The sequence below is a fragment of the Balearica regulorum genome, chromosome Z, assembly GCF_011004875.1.
Source record: "Balearica regulorum gibbericeps isolate bBalReg1 chromosome Z, bBalReg1.pri, whole genome shotgun sequence".
NCBI lineage: Eukaryota > Metazoa > Chordata > Aves > Gruiformes > Gruidae > Balearica > Balearica regulorum.
Window position 1 is genome coordinate 40680782 of NC_046220.1, and position 24338 is coordinate 40705119.

The 24338-nt window shown below is 39.4% G+C and overlaps 1 protein-coding gene across 2 annotated transcripts; it reads left to right on the plus strand.

Annotated features, from left to right (window-relative positions):
• The first annotated feature begins 477 nt into the window (after window positions 1-477).
• On the plus strand, window positions 478-23520 carry SLC35D2 (solute carrier family 35 member D2). 2 transcript variants are annotated; one of them, XM_075740971.1, is made up of 13 exons: window positions 749-888; window positions 1801-1892; window positions 3335-3368; window positions 4955-5041; window positions 7854-7921; window positions 9899-9970; window positions 11924-11992; window positions 13023-13125; window positions 14499-14591; window positions 17711-17778; window positions 18550-18628; window positions 20724-20806; window positions 21420-22853. In XM_075740971.1, the coding sequence occupies exons 3-13, from the start codon at window positions 3348-3350 to the stop codon at window positions 21547-21549; spliced, it is 873 nt and encodes a 290-aa protein (XP_075597086.1). In that variant the 5' UTR covers window positions 749-888; window positions 1801-1892; window positions 3335-3347; the 3' UTR covers window positions 21550-22853. The 2 variants fall into 2 exon arrangements, with proteins under 2 accessions (XP_075597085.1, XP_075597086.1); XM_075740970.1 differs by lacking the exon at window positions 1801-1892 and having other exon boundaries at window positions 478-888; window positions 21420-23520.
• The last annotated feature ends 818 nt before the right edge of the window (window positions 23521-24338 follow it).

Below are 24338 nucleotides of genomic sequence, written 5' to 3' on the forward strand. Positions count from 1 at the left end.
GTTTCTGCAATCCCGTCACCCTGACTTGTCCTAGAGCACGAAGGTGTTTATTTTCCCTCCCTGCTGAAACGTGACACACGTTAACCACGCAAAGCCAATTATTTAGAGCTTTTTTTTAGCGTTTGACAAGCCCGTGAGCGTTCCTTTGAAGCCCAGTCTGGACCCGGCATGCTGCAGCGGCCCAGGTCCCGGCGCAGAGGGCTCCGGGCCTGCGGCAGCCCTGCACGGCTGAGGTGGGCTGCAGCCCCCGGCCGCCCGCCTGCCTGCCTTCGGGGGGCCTGAGCCTCTCCCTCCCCTGAGGAGGGGTGCTCAGAGAGACTGAACTCCTTTCCCATAGACTGGTTTAAAAACAGCAAGCTGGTGGCGGAGGGTACCGGTGAGCCTCGGGAGCTCCCCTGCCAGCGTGGCGTCCCCCATAGGCGGCAGCACGTCGTCGCAGGAGTACCTTCCCTTTCGGCCGTGGCCCGGAAAGCCGCGGTGGCGGTGGGCTGGCGGTGCCGGAGACCCCCGGGTGCGGGGGCCGGGCCGGGGACCAGCGGCCCGTGGAGGGGCGGCGCGGCTGCGGGACCCCGCCGGTAGGGCCCCGCGGTCGGGCTCCGCTCAGCCGCCAGCCCCGCCAGGGGTCGCCCTGCGGCCGCCGTCGGTCCCCGCCGCTCGGAGCCGGGCCGGGCCGGGAGGAGGGGCGGCGGCCCGGTCGGCCGCAGTCGTGCAGCCCGGGGTGGGGCCCGGCCGGCCGCCGCTCGCCGCCATGAGCGCCGAGCAGGCCGCGGGGGAGGCAGCGGGTGCCGTCGCGCACTCAGCGCTGCCCAGGGTGCTCTCAGCCCTCTTCTACGGGACGTGCTCCTTCCTCATCGTGCTGGTCAACAAGGCCCTGCTCAGCGCCTACAGGTGAGGGCCGGCCGCGCGGGCCGGGCCGCAGGCCGCGGCTGAGCAGATGCCGAGCAGTGGCGGGGCCCGGCCCGGCCGTGCCGCGGGCTGGTGGCGGTGCCGCTCTTCTCCCGGCGAGAGCAGGCAGTGTCTGGCTCCCGAAGCGGAGCGGGACCGCACTGCTCGTCGGGGAAGCGTTTTCGTTACTGTTAGCGCAACCCAGGGGCGTCCGTGCAGCTCGGGTCCCGGGACAAGCAGCTGGTGCACCGGCACAGGCCCTTTAACAGCGGAGATGGTGGTGGGCAACGTGCTGAAACTGGGCTCGGTTTCTCCAATTTCAGACCCGATTTATGTCCAGCATGTACCGCTTCTGCAGCACCACCTGATGGCAGAGTCTTTTGCAGGCGTGTTTTTTTCAAACACACCAGCCTTTTTCTTGAAGGCCTTTAGTTGCTCCCGGCGTCGAGGCTGGCATTTCGCTGCTCGCAGCAGCTCGGAGCCTTCAGGCAAAGCAGTGTTTGTCATAACTGTGCTGCCAGACAGCCTTGTTACCTTCCTGCAAGCACCTTTCTTTTGTGAGTTAGCCAAAAACGGAACGGGAACCTCAGAAAACCTCTTACTCATAAAAATACTGAAGAACTCCAGGTATTGAAGGGAGGTCCCATATGGAGCTGTTGTCTTGTAGCTGTGATCTTCTCACCGATGGTATTCTTGACTTAAAAGGTTGGCTCTGGTTTTGCAATGTTTTAGCTCATTGTGAACTAACAACAGAAAAGGAAAAAACCCACCAAACAACAAAATGAAAGGAAAAAATAAAAAAGAGGCAAAACTTGCTGTTATTTTCTAACATTCAGTGCTATTTGAACACATAAAAGCTGTATATAATATCTCCCAGCGATGATACATGAGGCAAGTTGTGATTTTGTTTTATAGTGGTTTTCATCATATCATCTGCAGCTCCCTGTAAGTCCCTGGCATACGTGTAGCACATGAGTGAAAGACAACCAAGGACAGCACGCCCATCAGTAAGCCTAAATTTTGTATAAAAAGCTTACAGCATTGCTGGGAATGTTTAGGGCTCTGCAGATCAAAAAAGTCTGGAGAAATCTGTGTGGTACAGATGAGTGAAGTCTCTGTGTTTATATGGTGTAGCTGTAAGTACAACACTGTTTAGGTGTCACATGACTATAAATGGAAGTCCTGTTTCTTCTGCTCCTTCTTTTTTCTTCCCCCCCCGCCCCTTACTGTCTGTTTCCCGGAACCACTTTTGCTACTGGCCATTTCTAACCCTTTATCTGTATTATGACTGCAGTGTCTTTATGGCCTTCCTACTGCAGTTCAGACCATTTCTTTCTTTTGCTAATACTGTGTTCCCATCCCAGTGGTGCTCATTTGAGGTGTACGTTTCTCAGCACACCAAGTAGTAGTATAGCAGCTCTTGGTGGCTTCTGTGATAAATAACCACAACCTCAAGGAGCCTTGATAATAGAACATTACAAAGCTTTCTGAGAATGTGGACCCTCTTTAGGCATTTGTTAGTGCAGGTGTGCACAGAGAATGAAGTGGGTTTTAGATTCCTTGGATGCAGGTTTGTGTGTGGCCATCCCTGACAGTGCAGACCAACAAAATGATGCATGACTCCTGGGGGACAGCAGGACCTGTCACATCCAAGTTGCTCCTTGACATCTAAGGTTTCTGGGCAGAGGCTCCAGATGCTGCTGGTTATAACATAGAGCAGCCATCCATCCTAACTAACTTACTTGCTTGTATTTCAATATGCATACAGAGAATTAGCAGTCACTGCCACACCTGTATTGGTTTTAACTTGATGTAGATTTAGGTGAAAAAAAGGAGGGGCTCAGGCTCTTCAGGTGTTCTGCTAAAGTTTCTGCTTTCTTAACACTCAAGTATCTCTGCTTTCAGCTAAAGCTAACTGAAGGGGTATGTTAGGAATTTAGCCGTTTTAGCAGACAATAGATGTTTCTACAACATTTACCTGGGTACTTTCTTTTCACGAAAACATTGCTAGTGTGTTTGAGCTGTGGAGATAAGCTTCCAAGTTAGGGCAAGTGCAAGAAATTTAACTTACTGTACCATCTCAGGATGTATAGTGTATATGTGAGGCTACTCAAAAATTTTTTAAAGAGTTCTCCAAGTGTGTTACCTTCACTTACAAATATAGCCAAAACAATTAGCTTTCTAGAATTCATCAGCTGTGCATATGCTATGTTATTTGGATGCAGCTTGTGTTTTGCTGCGGAAATAAAATATTAGGATTCCAATAACTGCAGCAGTTCCTGAGCTCTTCTAAAGCACTGGCCAGTCATCTACAATCCACACGTCCAGTTGTTGACTTTGCTGCTAAATTTAAGCTCTTCTTTTTTTGTTGTTTTGTTTTGCTTGTTTATTTGGTTTTCTTTTTTTTCTCCCTTTTCCTCAGTATTAAATATCTGTTTATGCTTTTCAGCTTCCCATCACCAATGTTTCTTGGAATTGGACAGGTATGTTCAGAAGTAAAGCATGCTAAATGTACACATTGTTTTGTAAGTTAAACTGATGTTAGCATAGAGATATATTTTAGGGGGGGAAATTTCTGTTACACTGCACTGCTAGTCTTCTGGATTAGATACACCATAAGGAAGAATGATTTGCTTTAGTGAGATCAAGGAATTTCAACTCAAGTCAAAACTATTACCTGGGAAGAGTCATGTAAAGGACTGGAAATGCCATTTATTTCCTGTGGTAGAGTTCAGTAATTAAGAGATCTGGCTTTCAGAACTGCCAAGATTTGTTATAACAAGTGCATAGATCCTGTAAAGAGTCCCTGAGCATTTGTGGATTATATGCAGATACATTGCCTCTACTTGTAGGCAAACCGTGTATTTCCTCATAAATATCTCCCCCCTTTCTGAGCAGTTTTCCAGTAATTCTGCCACATAGTTTTGGTTCATTGTTCCCGTATTTGCCTGTGGGCAGTTTGCAGTACTGCAGTGGAAATATATTTTTTGTTGTTTTTGTTGTTAGTGGACATCATAGTAAAACCAAAGTTCAAATGTTTTTGTACGTGGTCTGTAAAGAAGAACGTGTGACTCTGCAGAGGGATAGCTGGGAAAGATGGAGCCTTGAAGCAAGTGTTGTTTATGCAAATACATTTAAAAGAGAGGATATCTTTTCTGCCAGGATTACAAGCTAAGGGGTAGTGAGGAAGAGCTGAAACAGTCTGATATTTCTGCTTTTTGGAATTAAAGAGAGTGAAATATCTTGTAAAGTCTTTGCTGTATGAGAGGGGGAGAGAAAGAGTTTCACACGTCCAGACTGCTCAAGGAACCACATGTCATGTTTCAGTGGAAACCAAAGACTAGAAAATGTGACAATACTTCATGTCAAGGGCGACGATATGGCCTTGTTTCTTGGCATAACCTAAGAGTCTATGGCATTTGCATTTTTTGTTGACTGATCCTTCCAAAATTTCCCTGAATGGTTTGAAAAGTGCATATGGTATAATGCTTTAGTCCATAGAACATGGCTCCACCCTATTTTCTAGATAGAAAATTAACAGATTTTTGTATAAGGAAAATTTAACATTTTCCTTTTCTTCCTGGGGCCAGTGTGAACTCATACGACGTGTGATGGCTCAGATACTTTCCTTCATTCTGTCTGTATCTTTATTATTCATTCTTCATGTTGTCAACAGAGTGATCAATGCACAACACCCACCTCACATTAACAAAAAAGCTGTAGGAGTGATTCTGCAGACTAAACAATGCTCTGAGTGAAAATAGCATGATTATTCATACCCTGGTTTATTTTCTGAGCTTTTCAGCATGCATTGTTTCACAGAGAGCCACTGATTTTCTCAAGCCACTAAAACATGTCTATATTGTACTTTCAAATAAATAGCAGGCAAAATTGGTAAGAATAAAGTTATTCCAGTTTATTTGTTGCGAGCTCTGTTGTTCTTTAAAAAAAACGTGTAATGCCTAGCATTTGTCAAATGCATATAAAGATTTTGTCTTTGAAGCAGTTCTTTCATTCATACATTACAATTTTGTTTTTAAATGTCTTCTTGTTTTTTCTTTTTGTTTAGATGGCGGCCACTATACTTATCTTGTATGTGTCAAAATTAAATAAGATTGTTCACTTCCCCGATTTTGACAAAAGTATACCTGTGAAGGTAAGATTTGATATTAAGAAGAAAATAAGTGTTACTTCTTGTAATGGCATCCTTTCTTATGGAGACAGGATATAATACAAGAACAGAAAACAGATTTGCATTTGTTTGTCAAATGTGTTTATTTGTGTCTTTGTTTCACTTACTGTGGGATTTGACCATTGTAAGTTCACTGCAGTATTCTTGCCTTTTGTTTGTAGAGAAATCTGGTGCCTTTAGTTATGCAGTACATGGGAAGGCGTGCTGTACCTTCATACAGTTGGATGAACTCTTTCAGATTCCTGAAGTATTTTTCTGGAGGTATACAGCTCCCTGCAGGATCAATGGGAGATCTGTGTTTAAGAAACAATTTTGATCACAGCTGAAAGGCTGTTTAGAAATTTGAATAGGACATGTGATAAAACAATAGAAAAAGAATATGTCATAGATGAAAAACCCAAACAATGCTTGATTCCAAAAGTAAGATTTACGTTCCGTAGGAGGGGCTAAAATACTACCCACCAAAGATACTGTAGGTAGAAGCTAGCTGCATCGTGCAGACCTCGAGTGTGTAGGATCTAAAGAGGCAGGATAGAGAGAATATGAGAGAGGATCTTTTATTGTCTCAGATTGGATCTTTCATTGTCTCAGAAATGACTGTAGCAATGATCCTCAAAGATTTTTGTATCCATGTGCAGTGTTGCTGGAGCTTTACTTTGATGCATAAGCCTGCATATTTATGTCTTGCTGCAAGGTATCGGTCAGTGTTTGCTGAGAGATACAGAGAGAGTTGTTAGCTCCCAGCTCTGCTGCAGAGCTCAGCTATCATAGTGTTTCAGGCCAGCATCTTCATTGCAGTATCTTGTCATACTATCAGTTTGAGGTTTACTATGAATATTTCATGATATGATATCTCATGAATATTTTCTTAATGCATGCTGGAATCATTGGCATTTCTGCATGTAGAAATCTTGTAGGAGTATCTATAGCATCGATTATAAAATGGGCAATCCTTATTTTTTCCAAAACATAAATGAAGGTTTCCCACTGGGTAGTTTTGAGTTCGGCATGTACACAACTTGTTGAGACTTCAAGAGGTTTCTTCCCTCTGCACCCCTCCAGTCCCACTACACCCCTCCCTGGTGTGGTGTTCACTTTAAAATCAGTACAAGGGCATTAAAAAATACAGCACCCATTTTCTTTGTCCCAGTACTATCTATCCTTTGGAAGACTTTCCTGGATACACTGGGACTAGTCAGCACTGCTGCGTCCAGGACTTGCATGTTGCTTGCCGTGCTGAATTTGACTAGTCACAGTGAATCAGCTGGATTGCTCATTATCGATATCTTTACTTTTTAAAGCACCCTTTGATTGACTCTTTATCCTTTTGACAACTTTTGCTTTCACTGACACTAAGATTATCATTGCTTTTCACTCACAGAGCGTTTATGTCCTCAGTGCTTTCAGTGAGAGTGTTAAAGTAGCAAACTGCTTATTTAAGTGAGGAAGCTTTGGAGTTCTTGACCCTTTTTAAGTAAATGTTTCATTGATATCTGATGTTGTGCTGGATATAGTGATTTTGCCTTTACAATAGATGAAGTTCAGAGGAAAGAGAATGTAATGTTGGCTCTGTTTTCATGCTATGAATGAGGGTAGTTTTCTGTATAAAAATTTGCAGAAGAGATAGTGTATTAAAATTTTTTGCAAGCTTATGTTGACAGGCTGCATATTTATTGTTACTTATACCCCTCTTACTTTATACTCTGGCTTACTTTTACTGTTACTTTCACTTAAAAGTTAACTTTAGTTAACTATAGTTAACTGTTACTGTACTTTTCTCCTCTCTCCTCTTTGCTGTGAAAGAAAGGCAGAATTTTTAACATTAATAAAATGCAGGCCATGCCTCTGTATGCTTTTCCAGCACACAATGCTTTGAGAAGACACAGCCTCTAACAAACACTATGTCTCCTGAGGGATGTATAGGCAAAACAAGAGCAGCTATTACACTTGTTAGGATAGAGGATCTGTTTTGTCTTTCTGCCATTTCAGTTCCGCTTGACTGATAGTGAATGGGACTAGATGTACAAACCACTTCTGTCCCCAGTGATTACTTTGGCTGGTTTTAATCTTCTGTAACTTTTCCGTAGTAGTAGGATAACAGCTTTGAACTACAGCTGATTATTATGTAGGGATCCCTGACTTCTAGTACATTTTCCCTAAGGTTCTCAAGTTCTTTTAATACTTATCTGTATTATGTTAGGGCCCATATGTTTCTGTGGGAGTCAGTTTCATTATGCTAGAAGTTGGAAATGATAAAGTTTAATTTACCCCTAAATACTTACCTTTCCTTTCCAGTATCTTGCATAGTATAATTTGTTATGTAGATCTAAAATGGTGTATCTTCCAGGCATGCTAATATGTATGGAGTACCTAGGGAAGCATAGCATACTTAGAGTTTATTCATTCTTTTATTCCACAAGTTGTCTTGCTTACTGTTAGTATTACTTTTATACTTAAAATTCAAATGTTAGAATGAATATTAATCTGAGGACTATAGTCGTTAAAATAAAATTGATTAAGATTTACACTAAATGGAGTCTGAGTCTCATTAGAGGTAGATTTTCACTCTTCTAATGAAATCAGTAAAGCTGTGGTCGTGAACAGTCACATGAATGAGAGATGCAGATCAGTTGCAGCACAATTTTTTTTCTTAACAAAACCCTCTTCCTTGCTAACAGTACATCTGATATTACAGTTATCAAATTCTATCAAATAAAGTTTCTTAACAGTACTTCAAAACATAATAATCTGAGTTGTGCTTTTAATTTTATCACAGTTGTTTCCTCTGCCTCTGATTTATGTTGGAAACCACATAAGTGGATTATCAAGTACCAGCAAACTCAGGTACAGTAAATGGAAGTTATAAATAGACTATTTGGCTTTTACCCTTTTCTTTTGTGGGGGTAAAAAATAAACACTAAAAAAAAAAAGCATTGCGTAGGGACTTAATGTATATGATGTCTGTCTGTCTGTCTAAACCCCTGATACTATTACAAAACTCTTACCCAAACATTTGATGTGTTTACAAGTTGTGTGCTTTTAAGGGGTGCTTAGCTAGGACTGTACTGACAGAGAATCACAATAGTCCTTATGACAATTTAAGTGCTTTCACTTTCCCCTCATACCCAACCGTCCAGCTTTTCCTAGGTGTCCTAACCACAGAGTGGGAAAGCTGTTAAGAAAGAAGTTTTTGAAAAAAGAAGAATATGGGAAGGTTTTGTACAATGATGTCAGTGCAGGTTATTTAGGACACGCCAAGAGACGAAAAAACTACTCTGTAATGGGGTGGCGTAGCCCTGCTGATCACCAAGAGCAGGTTGTGGGGAGATGGCAAAAGGGCTTGCTGGCTCCTCTATGCCCGTAAGCATAGATCCAGGAGAGCTGCTTCCATGCTAATGCTAAAAAGCTGTAAGCTGTGTAGAGGACCTGCTTGAATAGATTGAATGAACAAATTTTCAATGGAAGAGGAGAACAGAAGCCTGATGGCTGCACCAGGATTGGAGGATACAGCACTACCATTGCAGTGGCTTCCTTTATATTATTACAGGCTCCTGAGAATTTGATAGTAAGTTAAACCAAAACAGAATTTTGCAGGTTTTCAGCATTTCATAACTTTAAAATGTAAAGCACCTGATTCTGCAACTCTTTGTTGTACCCATTTAGAAGTTGTTCTACTGAAGTGACTGTTGAGGCAGACAGAAGGACTTGGACAGTACCGTCCCTCGTAGCACTTTGGCCAGTGTGGATATGGATGTAGTTTCAGTCCTGTAAAAGTTTGATTCATGGGTTCTTCTTCCATAACTGTAATTTTAAAATAAAAAGTTTATTAGGTTATTTTAAACATAAGTGCACCATCTCCTCCTCCTATGACTAACATCTTTTATATTTACTATTCATAACTGATTTTTGTAACAGAAAAGTAAGAATGGCTGCACTGTTTCTACCATTAACATTTTGTTACATTGTGTTTTGTGACATTATGTGACATTTGTTTACGTTATGGAATTTTCCACCTTACTTAGTTTGTCTGTAAGTTGTAGATGATCCTATGCATAATTTTAAAATGTCGATTGTAAAGTGATTAAACTCTCTGTTAGTATTTGTTTGATTTATTAATGGCAGTTGCTGATAGTTATCTTAAACAGCTGATTAACTGGTCTGTATGGCCATGCTATCAGATTTCCAAAGTGTCAGATGCAAATGTTTTCTTAAATTAATCAAAAAGGTTTCCAACTGCATCACTTAGTGTAGACCAACAATACATTGTTCAAAAGTAGTTGTTTGTTTGATAGTTGCAGCTGGTGTTTCTTGTACTTCCTCTGGTTTTTGTCTTGTGGATTTATTTTACTTTTTTGAAAGTACAGCTTGTTTTCTAAGCATGCTTGCTTTGATTTTTATTTTTGTTTATGTTTTCAGAGACAGGTTTATTGTGTGTCCTTTAAGTTTACAGTAGAAGTAATTTTTACTTACCCTGCCCATGAATTCTACAGGAATAATTATTTCATAGGGGCTATGCGACATAGAAAATAGCTTTTGTATTTCATTTCACTGATGCAGAGAGTCCTTTTGGAAGGTAGACAGTTGCATTGTTTTACAAAATCGCAACTGTTGGTTTTTTTCAATGATTTGGTTATCTAATCTGCCTTGAGTGTCAGACTGACATTTTTTTTGTATGCTAAGTGGTTGGGAATTTGTTTTGTTTGCTTACTACTGGACTTATGGTTTCATCCTCTGCTTAGTAAAATTAAATAAGAATCAGAACATAAAAGTGCTATTAATCTGATGCTGTGCTTGGATTTTTTTTTTTTTTTATTTTGACAGTTTGCCGATGTTTACAGTGCTCAGGAAGTTTACCATTCCACTTACTTTACTGCTGGAAATCATCATACTTGGGTGATCCTTTTTTTTTTTTTTTTTTTTCATTTAAGATACCTTTATTTTAGATCATATCAAATGGATTACTTGTAGCATCTCATCAGAATATCGAATGAATGCTTTTTACTGAGAAATAGAGAAAACCAAGGAAGGTGGTTTTATGTAGCTTTTTTTTGAAGACAGACAGGTACATGCACTGTAGTGAATAGAGGAAAAAAAATTCAGCTTGCTCTCATTTACACAGCTCATTCCCTTGACTGTTTCACAAGAATCAGGTAAGCAGAGCATGACTCAGACATTTCTTTTAGCAGTTACAGTTTGTGTCTCATCTCAGAGGCCCCTAAGCTGCAAGCTGCTTCAAACAGACAGATCCTTATGTCTCAAAACAGTGATGACAGTATGGCGGTTTGCTTATGTAGAGTAGCTTTCAGGGGGAAGTCTAAAAACATACCAGTTTAATGAACCGAAATGGTATCTAGCAGTGTGCTGTTAGATCAGAAAACTCCTTAATTGTAGATACATCCATTATTTTTAATGAGAGATTAAGAAGTGTATGCTATTGCAGCTCGGGATCACTAGTTTCGGTTGTATCAGTTTGGGAGAACAAGAATATAAATACTTCACACCGTGTCACCGTCGTAGTTCTATCCAGATGGCTTGTGCTTGGATAAGGCAAGGTCACAAGGGCAAAAGCAGCTTGCTGAAGCCAAACCCAGGCAACACGAGAGTGATGGTCAGGGGAAAAGCTTTTCAAAAAGCCTCCAAATAGATTGGTTTCTACTTTTGGCTGAAGCAGCAGTTGATCAATGTGATTCATATTTGGGGATGCTCCAGGATTATCCTTTAGTTATAAGTCCTCACAGGGAAAGCAGAACTTGCTGTCTTTTCCTCTTGGCCTGAGGCCTGCTGTAAGCAAGTGAGGAAAATGTGAGTCAGTGAGATTGTCATCAGTTCTCAGCTAGACTACAGCAGTGTGATGTATGAGTGCAAGCAACATCCTAACCTAGGGGAAGCTTAAGTGCAGAATGCTGTATTCATGCAGCCTGCCACAGTGTATTTCGTCAGGCCTGAAAATAAAAGGACTCCAGAGAGTCTGTGCTGACTTACTTCAGGATTTGAAAAGTAGTCAAGTTTTGGGTTGTTACTGTTGAGATTCATTATGATCAAAGCCTAATGTATCTAGAGACGCATACAGCTTTGTTGTTTGGACAGCAGTCCATGTCTGTGCTCCTTGGACACACAGGATTTCTCCAAGAGCGTTGTACATTCTGTTTTGATGGATCTTTTCTCACAGGCCAGCTCAGAGCTGGAGCCTGGCCTGAGAGAATGACTAAGGGAATGTCTGTAAGGCACATTGCAGTATGGTGCAAAAACACTTAAGACATTTCTAAATAAAGTAGTACAGGTATGAGAAGCAGGATGGGTTTATGGTATGTTTTTCCCTACGCAGTGGCAGTGCTGATGTAGATGTACTGAAGAATATAATAAGCTTCTGTGCTTTCCCCTCCAAGTATAAGGTTTCAGTTTGACTTCATAATAAGTATCTGTTTGAAAAATAGCCCAGACAGTGTGCTGTACAGCATCTTCCCCACGAAGGATGAGATGAAAAACTATGCAAAAGATGTGTAGTGATTTTCCTTTATTGGGTTACTGGAGGACACTGAACTATGGCCATTATGAGTACCAATACATAGTAAATTAGAGTTTATGCCAGCAATGTTACTTTGAACCTTTAACCTTTACTCTTAAAATTATCTAGTAGCAGAATGCTCACAATGCTTTTTCAATCTTTTTTCTGAGGGCCAAAGTCTGACAGCATGGCACATAGTCAATCACATTGCTTCTGTAAGGTTATGAAGACTGTGCCCTCCTGTTAAATGTTCTGTGATTACTAATTGCTTTTCAGGCAGACAGCCATTTAATCTCCTCTTCAAATAATGAAAATGTGAACTGTCTAATTTTTATCTACAGGAAACGATATCCACTGAGTATTATAGTCAGCGTATTTGCCATCATTCTTGGGGCTTTCATAGCAGCTGGGTAAGGTTTTCATTTGTTACATGAAGTCATGAAAGGAGGGGCAAGAGGAGGATTTTCTTCTTTGTTAAATGCAAAGTATATTTAAGTTGAGATCAGTTACACTGAATTAAGTTGATTTGGAAAATCTCTCCACTGACATCGTTGGGAAGTGCAGGAATACGAAAGGAAATATTTAACTCCAACTGGAAGTATTTGGGTGTTTCTTTTTTTCCCACTGGGTTTTCCATGTTTGCAGAATCATAAATGAAGCAAGTTATAACTGTGTGAGGAATATTGCTTTTATTTCATAGTGTCAGTGTATTTTAATAATGTTAGAAAAATATGTTCTTGTTCTGGGTAGAAGGACTGATCTTTAGGTTGTTAAATATTGTTCTGAGTTAGGCAATGTCTATTTTTTTAATCACTTTTAACAAGTTGAAATTTGAGATTAAGTTCACAAAGCACTCGTATATTAGTCTCCTCTGGTTTTTTTCTTCTGTTTGGATATTCCTTTACTTAACTGGAAATGTAGTGTTATTTTTTGTTTCTTGGCTTTGCTGTGTACAAAGGTAAATAATTTCCCTGTGATGTGACTCGGATAGACCCACGTCCTATTAAGTGAATTACCCTATATCCATGAGGTAACTAGTCAAAACAGAAAGGATGACAATATGTCTGGTCTGACTGTAAAAATTAAGTAGTCATACTTTATTCCCCAGCTACATTTTGTGTTAAAAGACATAGATAAGTATATTCAGTAATAATCTGACAGGTTGTCAGGATTGAGACAGATGGAATTTTTCACAGAATGAAAGCTGAACATTTCCTGCCACTTCCACGCTGAGTTCTGAGAACTCTCTGATGACTCGTTTGTGAGGGTCCTGTGACTGGAGAAATGTAGAGTGCCTTGACTTACAAAGAAGGCTTAAAGCAAAATCTGTGACTTGCTGGAGTTCTCAGGATTTGCATTTATGATACTTCTCTGGGTAAACAGGGTAGTGCAATGCATTGTATACTGTTTGCTTATTTGCAATATAATATTTCTTCCCAGGTCTGATCTGTCTTTTAATCTAGAGGGCTACACATTTGTATTGCTAAATGACATCTTCACAGCAGCAAATGGAGTTTACACAAAGCAGAAAATCGATCCAAAGGTAACTGTGGGGTGATTAGGTTGAATTTAACATTATAACAACAGTGGGTTACTTATTATATGATTTTATGAACATACAGTTAGGAACTAATAAATATTTTTATTTGCTATCATATTTCAGTTGATAAATGCATCTTCAATACAGAACACCCCGGGAAAAACTTGTTATTAGTGTGTCAGGCCAGGCTTAGTTAAACAGCATATTTTATTTTTCCCAAGTCTCCTAGGCAGTTTGTAGGGGCTTTAAAATGTTGGTTTTGGCTAAAAAATAAATCCAAACCAAAAGCAAATTGTTCACCTGTAAACTTAATATATATTTATATACACACACGCATCTAAGGAAGATGTCTTTTTGACTAGAAACACACTTTAAGTGACGATTCTGTAAAATAAACTTGTGGGTAGGAACAGAGACCTGACCAGTTTGAGTCAGTAGCATAACAACTGGTATCTTTTTTGGCTGTCTAAAAGCAGGTCTACACCAAACCCAGGTATGCCAAAGAAGTAGGCCATGTGTTGATATGTTGTACTTTGTGTAAACATTGAGCAGACACTGCCATGAAAACATACCAAGCCATAGCAAACAGCAGTCTTGGAGATGCTGGATAGAGGTTTTGTGACTGAGTTTTGTGGGTCAGTCTGTACAGTGGAAATATATATCTTTTAATAGTCTCAGGAGTTGCATTGAGTCCAGACTCTATTTTTCTTTATGAGCAGCACTTAAGTGCCTCACAGGTTTCTGCAAAATACAGGGTTTCATTTTAAAGGAAGAGATAAGCTGGAGAGATTTGCTACATAGCATGCCTGAATCTGGAGGAAGGGAAGACTACTGTTTCATTCCCCTGATCTGCTGCCTTTGTGTCAAGCAAGTTAACCAACAGGATATATGGCATCCCTCAAGTTGCTTGAAGTTACATCAGTTACCAGTGATGACAGATGCTTTATCAAAATTAAAATGCATTAATTTTCCTGCTATGCTGGCCCCAGGAGCGACCCTGCCCGATGCTTTTGTGGTTGGTTTGCAGTAGATGGAATGGGTAATCCCTTGGCCAGGTGGAGACTTACCTGCAGTCTAGCACAAAGCAGTTCTGGACCAGTGCCTTGGGAAGTTTCTGACTAGCTGGTGTTTGTATAGAAACTTTTCAGGGTGTAGCAGAGCAATAATGTTCTGCTGAACATACAAAGTGACTGAAATGGAAACTCGGCTCAGTACTAAACACTGAATCCAACAATTGCAAGCTTGTATTTTAAATTGAAGTGTATTATGTCTTGTCTGCTCGTTGACAATAATTTCAGAAGGATTACCAGAGTAATGTTTAGTATTTTGCTTCCAAGTAGTTTGTAATTCCAAACACTGTGTTTCATTTTTCACAGGAGTTGGGAAAATACGGTGTCCTTTTCTATAATGCTTGTTTCATGGTGCTTCCAACAGTTATTATTAGCATTTCTACTGGAGACTTTCAGCAGGTAAGGAGCAATATTCCATATCTCAGACTGATAATAGTATTTTGTTCAGTTTTTTCAGCTGGGGAGGTGGGTAGGGGTTTTTTTGTTTGTTTGTGTGGGGTTTTTTTAAAAGCTAATCCTACCTCCCATGTTAGTGACTAGTATTTGAAATATGTGACTTGGACTTCCCTTCACTGGTAAGAACTTGTCATTATTCACTCTGATGAGAAGCTGAAGCTGTGTGACAGCCCTTCTGTGAGTCTTTGTTTAAAAACTAATGTATGACTGGGAATTCTCAGCTAGAGCAATTGGTTGGGAATCCAGCTGCACTGTGTGATTTGCCACATGCTCTAAAATGAGATTGCAAATACCAAAACCAGGCAATTTCCAGTCCTTCTCTTATTTTGATGCACAGAACAGATTCCTGTTTAGTCTCAGTCTAGTTTTGTAACCTACATTTTACATTCCTACAGAACGACAGCATGACCCTCCATAGCTAATCGTAATACATAATAATACCATAGGCAGTATGTCCTGGCATGTAAAGTATCAGACCAGGAGGTTTGTGTTGTTTTTCTGGCTCCCTCACAGACTTGCTGAGTTGCATTTTTCTTACCAGTAAAATGAGTCTAGAGAGTCGTATTATCTTTTGGAAATACTTGAGATTTGCCAGTGAAAATTGTTACAGAGCTTGTGGGTGTCATAAATAGTTCCAGTGTCTTTTGTTGTATGTTGTTGTGCCCTGGACTCTTGTGATTTTGTCATTGTGTTCTTACAAGTCTGCTTTAAGTGGAAAAATTGTGATTCGCTAAAAAATGATGGCCTCAGATCTGCTCTGAGTGTGCAGTCCTTTCTTGTGACATCAGTCCAGCATGACCTAGTGCCAGTTTAAGAAAATGCAGCTGATGCCCTTCCTGGCAGACTTAGTGGAGGCCAAGTTTGTATGGCCTTAAGGTTTCAACTGCTTTCCCAGCAGTCATGGCTGGAGGCATTTTGGGAGAAGTGGACAGGGAAATTTACCTTGTTGCTAGATTTATTCCATGGGAAAAATAAAGAGTGCCTTGTTCCCACAAGTTGATTTGACACAAACAGTTTAATGTTCAATTACCTGAAAAAAAATAAAAAATCAGAGAAATGAATAGTGCCTATTTTGAATATGCATTGGCTTGGTACCTTAATATTAAAAGTCATATTAAATGGTGTGGATAACTAGTGTCAACATGGTGCATATGCACAGAGATTAAATCACAGAAAGAAGGTATAAAATGGAATAATATTGATGAAAATTCAACACATCATTGTAGATAACACCTGTATTTAGCAGATTTTCAGGCTAGAGAATTTGGCTTGCTTTTACCTTAGCAGAGATTTTTGCCCTGATCCATCACAGGCAATGCACAGCATGTACCTTTTGCCAGTCAAAATACCAGTACCTTGTCTATGTGGTAGGGAGACTGCTTCTGCTCCTGTAGCTGTTCCTGGGGCAGTAGCTACCACAGAATCACAGATAGGGTAGGCATAGGGGTTATTCACTTCTCCTTCACCAGCTGGCTGACTAGGGGCCTCAGGAAATGATCTAGTCCAACCCCCCTGCTAAAGCAGGATCACCTAGAGCAGGTTGCACAGGATTGCATCCCAGGGGGGTTTTGAATACGGAGAAGGAGACTCCACAACCTCGGGCAGCCTCTTCCACTGCTCTGTCACCCTCAAAGTGGAGAAGTTTTTCCTCATGTTCAGGTGTAACTTCCTGTGTTCCAGTTTGTGCCCGTTGCCCCTTGTCCTGTCACTGGGCATCACTGAAAAGAGTCTGGCCCCATCCTCTTGACATCCACCCTTTAGATATTTATAAGTGTTGATGAGATCCCTTCTCATTCTCTTCTCCAGACTAAACAGACCCAGCTCTCTCAGCCTTTCCTCATACGAGAGATGCTCCGGTCCCCTAATCATCTTTGCAGCCCTCCGCTGGACTCTCTCCAGTAGTTCCTTGTCTTTCTTGAACTGGGGAGCCCAGAACTGGACACAAAACTCCAGATGTGGCCTCACCAGGGCAGAGTAGAGGGGGAGGAGAACCTCCTTCGACCTGCTGGCCACACTCTTCTTAATGCACCTCAGGATATCACTGGCCTTCTTGGCCACAAGGGCACATTGCTGGCTCATGGCCACATCTTGTAGAGACTGCAGTGCATCAGTGTACCAGTTATTCACTTCTCCTTCAGCAGCTGGCTGACTAGGAGGACAGGAAAGCACGATACAGTGGAAGAGAAATGAAGCCCCAGAATGTCTCTTTGTAATACTTTGCAATTTGTTGTTGCACACCAGCACAGTTCTAGCAGGACAGAGCTGCCCAAGGTCCCTCTAATCTATTACTTCAGGTGCTGGAGGCTCAGCTAGTTGCAGCTCAGCAGACTAACAGCCTTTACCCTTTTTCTCAGGGATGTGTTCAGCCTTTGCTGAGTTTTGTGCTGATACAGGTGACTTTAAACTAACTAGATTAAAATGAGACATATCCTGGAGTTACTAGAAATGGAAAAGAATCTGTGACGTGTCTTAGTGACTATTGTGTGGCACTGTGTGTTTGTTTGCTGCATGTCACTAAGGAGCAGACTTTAGAGCGATGATTTAGCCTTTTCATTGACCTTCATTGATGAGAGACCTTGGTAATGCTTATTTAATCTACTTCTGAGCTCAAAAATGAAGGCTTGGACCTTGGAAGCTGTTAATGAATGAATCTATGATATGAAATAGATTTCAAGGAGATTATTTATTTGCTTTTCTCTCTGATATCAACACTATTTATTATGTAATATTAATCACAGTGTTGGTATCTGTATCAAAAAATATAACATTCAGATTCTCTATTTCTTTATTCGTTGCTTGCAGTGTGCAGTTTTATATCTGGACTGCTATATATGTTACAAGAACGTGTCTAGGTATCATGGATGCTGTTGTTCTGTTGTCTCTGAAGTTAAATACATCAAACTGTTTCCAGTAGTAATATAAACATTTTGTAATTATAATATGCATCAAATATACTTTGTGATTTTGCACATTTTCATATTAGCTATATTTTATATGTGTTTACAGTCGATTATATAGCATGTAATTGTCACTCTCTGTCTCTATTTTTTTTTTTTCAATAGGCAACACATTTCCAGCACTGGACAAATTTTTTATTTGTCTTTCAATTTCTTCTTTCCTGCTTGTTGGGGTAAGGACACAGGGCAATCAAGTAAGACATTTTAATGACAGTGTTTCAAATTGCAAATCTGAAATGTAAGACTCACTAATAAGTTACGTTAAAATTCAAAGAAGATATATTTTTTGCCTAGGCTTCTGTCTTGTTTTGTAATTACTTCTAATAGTGTAAGTAACTGTTGCGGTACTATCTATGTTGTTGACCTCACAAGTACATTGGTCAACAACATGACACTTAGTTTTTTACTTTCTGTACTGAGTATCTCTCTGCTAGCTGTTTCGTCTGATTATTGAACAACTACTTTGCGGTAGTAGAATATAAGCCCTTTAGTATAGGAACCGTTTCAGTGTGTTTGTTCTTTAATGTATCTGGAAAAGTATGGGAGACTTGAAAGTAATGAAGCAATGCTTTGTTCCTGTTGGAACTGCAGAGTCAAAGCAAGAACAAAAAAGTGAGTTGGATTCTGTTCTGCTCTTTCACAGGTCACCAGCCAAGGGGTCGAACTAACTTCAAATATTGACATTTAAGAAGCACAGAAAATAGGGATGACTCTGCTGGAACTCCAGCAGCACATTATAATGTGCATTTTGAGTACTCTGTATATGCACATCATTAACTTAAAATACAGATCCACTGAATCTTTTTTTAGGGTTTGGAACAGGCGGGATTGAAGATCCCAGCAAAATACTGATCCAGAAGATGTTGAAGATTTCGAAGTGTTGCTAAACTTCTGAGCTTGTTTGGAAGGAATTTAAAAAAAAAATTCTCCTTTGCTTTATTTAGGTTTCTCTTGATGTATTCTACTGTCCTATGCAGTCATTACAATTCTGCACTTACAACAACAGTAGTTGGTGCCATCAAGGTGAGTTATGGAGGAGAGGGAAATAAGTATGCTCAAATAGACAGGGAAGAGTATTGACTCAGCAGTGGTCCTGATGATGCTTTGAGCTGAAAACTCAAAATGAGGGCTAATACTGAGACACTGCTTGTGCCATACATTCTGGAGATCCACACAATAAAGTGACCTTGTTTTGTTCCATTGAAGCTTAGGTATACTCTAGAAAGCAATGTGAGTATTGATTTATTTTTATTTTTCCTACACAAGAAACTTGAACCACTTTTAATTAAAAGATGTACATTTAACCACGTTTCATGACGTACTGTTACCCACTTCTGTTCCTTAGCAAGTTACTGTGAGTTAGTCAAGTAACCTGGTGCAAATCCATTGCAAACTGTTACGGACTAACCCACTTTCAGTTTGGGCTGAACTCGTTTCCATTGCTGCTAATAAATAGGGCATTCATAGCTACAGAATAATGGCTCAGCTGTAGTAAGGAGTTCACTGCTTTATGGTTCTGTTTCTGTGTGAGAACTTGTATTCTAGCTGAATGGACTATTTCATTTTGGTTTGTATAAATTCTGGTCAATTTGATCAACATCAAAACATGCTTAACTGAACTTGATGTCCTTACAGTCTGTTTTCTGTAACCCAGTTTGATTTAAAACCAATGTAACTTCCTTTGTGTTGATAAGACCAGCATGCCTGAGCTGGGAAGGTCACTGACTGCACAAGCACCTTTTTGTAGGCCAGTTTGGAGAGAAGCACAGAGCTGTAAGCTGGAAGAGTTTTAGCAGAAGATAAAACTTGTGCGGTTGTGGGCCAAGCAACTGTCAGAATCCAAACTAGCTTAGGCACAGGAGTGGCAGTCCTCAGGGTGCTCCCTTTCATGGGTGACAGGAAAACAGTACCCCCAGCATAGCAAAATCCACAAAAAGAAGATGGTACTTTTCTTTCTACAGTTGGGTTGGGTTTTTGGTTTTTTTGGGTTTTTTTGGTTTTTTTGGAAAGCTGGCAACATGAATCTAGTAGTTTTTGTTCTGTAGTCCTGAAAACATTCTTTTAAATTTTATATGTCTGTATTGAACCATTAAGATAGAGCAACACTATTTCTATTTTCTGAGTAATGATAGTCTTTGAGACATTTTTAACACCTTTAAAGTTGAGAAGCACTTTATGATGGAATAGTCCCCAGTAGAAATTGGTAGAAATGATGTAATTGTCCAGGCTAAATGCTAAAACATTTGAAACCAACAAAGTGTTGGTAAAATGATCACACAGTTCTATAGCTTTCCTTCTGTCTATATGGGACAATTTTCCCAAAACTTGATGGGGGCAGGGTGAGGGGTAGAATCTTTAACTTTAAACTGTGCCTGCCTTGAACTTGAGCCAAGTGCTTTCAATGCACATTTAGTTGGCAAAGTAAGGAGGTAACCCTTTTAAAGCAATCGTAAAGAACTTTTATTGTAACTTTAAAGCATAATTTTTATGCTTGAGAGCCCAAAACCTGCTTCTAAGAAATAGGATTTGAAATGAACCTTCCAAAGATTAAAAAGAAGCACATTTTCAGAAGGTAGCCATAGCTCCATGTCACCTAACATCAAATAGCTATTTTCTTTTTATCTTGTCTTTTTAATCTTTTTTCTCTTTTTTCTCCTTTTTCCTTTTTTTATTTTTTCCTTTATTTTTTCTTTTTAAATTTTTCTTTTTTCTTTTTAAATTTTTCTTTTTTCTTTTTAAATTTTTCTTTTTAAATTTTTCTTTTTTCTTTTTAAATTTTTCTTTTCTTTTTAAATTTTTCTTTTCTTTTTAAATTTTTCTTTCTTTTTTCTTTTTAAATTTTTCTTTCCCTTCCTTTCTCCCTTCCTTTCTCCCTTCCTTTCTCCCTTCCTTCTTCTTTTCCCCCTTGGTAGATTGTGTGCATTTAGAAAACACTGATTTTTTTACTCTATTTTGCTGTTACATTACCCATAAGGCTGACATCCTAAGAAACTAATTTAAACACTGATTTTAGAGTGGCCAGCAACAGAGTATAGAAAAGTAAGTTAATTTATATAATTTATATTCTTGGAGATGAAAACTGACTTCAATAAATGCGTGACTTTTTGTTTCCTTTCAGAATATATCCATTGCTTACATCGGAATGTTGATTGGCGGAGATTACATATTCTCCGTATTAAACTTCATAGGGCTAAATATTTGGTGAGTGGTATTTGAATGGCTTTTATTTGTTAAAGTTGAAGATTTCTCAGTGAGATAGAGTTTTATGTTTTGTTTGATATAGCCCACTTGGGTGATGCAGTTTTGAAACTACTGGTCTGAGGATACACTGCCTCAGGATGTAAAGTTCATTACAATTAGTTTTGTCTTTTCATGCCTGTTTTCAGGTATTGAATCTTACTGTGGTAAGATCTTAACTATGGAAACATGCCCACAGTTTTACTATGTGGGATTGAGTTCATTCTTTTTTTATGAGCAGCAGTTCTGAGCTGTGAGGCTTCCAAGTAAAAGCCAAGTGGTGTGGGAAGTGAGAATACCGATTGAGTTGTGCCTGTTGAATATGAATTATGACTTGTGAGTTCTTACTTTTTGTGTTTGGATGAACTGTTACATCTGTTTTATGGATCTGTTGGAGCAACTGATAATTGATCTTTGTCTACTCAGGGCTCGTTTCTCAGATGTCTTACGTAGCTCTCAGGTGCTCCTAATTTATGCTAGCTGGCATTCTTCAGTCCTTTGGAGGGAAAGGTGCATACCTGTTAAGTGATATATACAACATCAGGTATCTCTGACACCTCCATTCTCTTTTCTTTAGTATGGCAGGAGGACTGAGATACTCGTTTTTAACCTTAAGAGGAAACAGCAAGCCTACGCAACCTGGGGATGAAGAGAACACACTTCTGAGTCAAAGAGTTAGCCAAAATGCCTGCCTTGAAAAAGACTGAAGATGCAAGTTTGTTTAGCATCGCTGAGAACTTAAATAAGTACATGCTGGAACATATTTAAAACAAGAAAAAAAATCTACCTCTATTGCTATAGATGTGCACATAACTTACTGGTTCAGAAATATTCTTGCACACCATTTTTTTAACCTGTGGACAAGTTTAATTTTAGCTTTTTGTTACACCACAACCTACTTTATAGGAAGGAATGCTGTGAGCAAATCTGAAGTTGTAAATTTCTTCATTTACCTGTACTTCTGTTTCAGTGTCTGCCAGTACTCTGTGAGGCAAAACTGACCGTAAAGATCATGAGGCTTGATTCACCATTGCCTTATGCCATATGCAATCTTTGATATCAGCAAAGAGATGAAAGATGCTAATGATTGAGAATGATTTCACATATGCAATTGCTGTTGTGTAAATGACTGTAGAATGTATAGGGCAAAGAGGAGGTGTTCCCCCAAGATTGTCCACTGTGTAAGTGTTGACTGAATAATTCAGGGTATAGCCTATTGTGTTCAGTATGCATTATGTAGACATTCTCTCTCAGTCTTTTCTTCATCCTCAATAACATCATAATGTTCTGCTGCAATTGTCACTGTTGTTGTAAGTGAACCCTCATAACTTTCCTGCAGGATCAAGGAGAGAAGGAAATTGAGAAGATTTTTTTGTATTTAGAAAAAATTATTTTTGTGTGAGCCAGTACCAAGTAGATAATTAGGAGAGATAACAAAGGTTGGGTTTTTTTTTTGATACATTCATCTTTTTATATCACAGTCCCCTCCTCTGATGTTTTGTCTGTAATTACCTTTTAATGCTGCAGAGAAGTGATGCGTCTACATACAAACTACAAGAGGGGAAACTGATATGTGGAAAACTAACTTGTATTTAAATGAGGAGAAAGGATAAGTGTCTTGTGTTTTATATATACAGTGAAAGCTTATCTGGTACTAATTTATGCTTAAAATTCAGACTAAGGAATCATAACAAGCCCAAGGGGTTGCTACAGTGGGCAAGGCTGGACCAGTGGTTAAAAACAAAGGTCTGGAATCTGATTGATTGGGTTATCATCTGGGACAATAATGACACCACTCTCTACCTTTATTTCCTTCTCCGAAAGTGTAGTTGATAATATTTACCAGTGTCTCTGAGGATATGGTGTTAATCTTTGAAAACACTGTAGAAGCATTGCAGCACTGGAGGACAGCAGAGTAATTAATCTTGTTGAAATTTTCAACTCCCTGCAAGAATGAGCCAAGATTTTTTAAAATAATCGAATCAAAAGAAGATTTCAGAAGACCATGACATGGATCTCTGCCTGAAATAAAATACAGCTAAATCTGTAAAGCATTACTCTGTAACATGTGAATGACCAGGCTGGATTAGATCTAAGAAATGTGTGAACAGTTTATACCAGAAGCTTCAGGGAATGACTGGGCTGCCCACTGCCTGCATGGATTTGGATGGCAAGAGGAGAGCTGACTGCAGATATTAGAAGTGGAATTTAAGGGCACAGTCAAAGTGGAACCAGAAGTCTGGGCTATCCAGTCTCTCACACCTGGCTAAGAGATGTGACTTTCATTTTCTACCTATCGAAAAGCTAAGAAGGAAAGGGGTTGCTGCAGATATTTTAGAGAGATCTTCTGTTTTTAAAAATTCCCTTTATCCTTAAAAAGCCTTCAGTATTTTTGAGTGCATTCTTTTATAGAACTCCTCTTTCTCCAGATCATCTCTACCTCCAGAATCCTAATTATTGAACCTCGTCTCTCTGCCATGGGACAAGTCATTGTAAGGTTTTTATTAATTATTAAAAGATCACGAGAGCCATTTGATTGCAATACGACTGGACACATAATGGCACCTGCTAAATAAGATGTAGTTCCCACAGAGGAACAGTTACTGTATGCATTTAATTAATTAATTTTTTGCTGTACCTTTTATAAATAAAGAGATCAAGATTATAGTTTTAACAAGTTTTTTGGGGTTTGTGTGGATGGATATATAAAATGCTTTTAAGCACACATGGATAGCGTAAATATTTGCTTTCTCTACAATCAACTGCTATACTGTATGTTGAAGTAGTTTTGTTAGTTCATTCTGTACTGTAGTGGAAGTAATTTATTTAATTCATTGTCCATTACATGGTTTTGAAGTCCTTCAGTCTTAGAACTTCTCACCTAAAATACAGACCTGATTCTCAAGGTCTTTATGATAGTGTTACTCAGAATCATTTACAATACAAATATAGAAATAACCAAAAGTAGGTGTTACCTAGAAGAACTTAGAAGTGCTTGCGTCCTTTCACAAAGCAACTCAGCTTCAATCACTTTCTGTTTTCCTCTGTATCTGTGGAGATAATACTGATTCCAGTAAATATGCTGGTTGAAAGTGTAGGAATATGGGCTCAACCACGCACAACTCTCATGTTAGAATTTAGGCAATTATGGAAATGGCTGTTTCATTCAGAACCTCAGTACGTATGTCTTTCGGTTAATAAAGTAGTAATTTAAAACATTTGTCTTAGGATACATTTCTAGACAGTCCTAACCTTGTCTACAGATTCCGTATTAGCTTAATGAAAAAATAGTTGTAAAACTAGATTACTTATTTGCTCTGTGAAGCTTCATTTTCTTTTCTTTCTTTTGGAACAATGGTAAAAATTGTTAGAGAAAACATTAATCTTCAGAATACATCTTTAAAAGAATTAAGTAGGCTGGTTTAAAGAAATATTGGATTGACTTCTGGAAGTCATATTCCATCACAGAAGTGTCTTGTGGTTACATGCTGCTAGC

What these genes read in the sequence shown, in the direction of transcription:
- SLC35D2 (XM_075740970.1), top strand. Translation starts at nt 749, where the DNA reads ATGAGCGCCGAGCAGGCCGCGGGGGAGGCAGCGGGTGCCGTCGCGCAC. An exon ending in ACAAAAGTATACCTGTGAAG is followed by an intron (nt 5,042 to 7,853) that starts GTAAGATTTGAT and finishes ATTTTATCACAG; the next exon opens with TTGTTTCCTCTGCCTCTGAT. An exon ending in TTCATAGGGCTAAATATTTG is followed by an intron (nt 20,807 to 21,419) that starts GTGAGTGGTATT and finishes TCTTTTCTTTAG; the next exon opens with TATGGCAGGAGGACTGAGAT.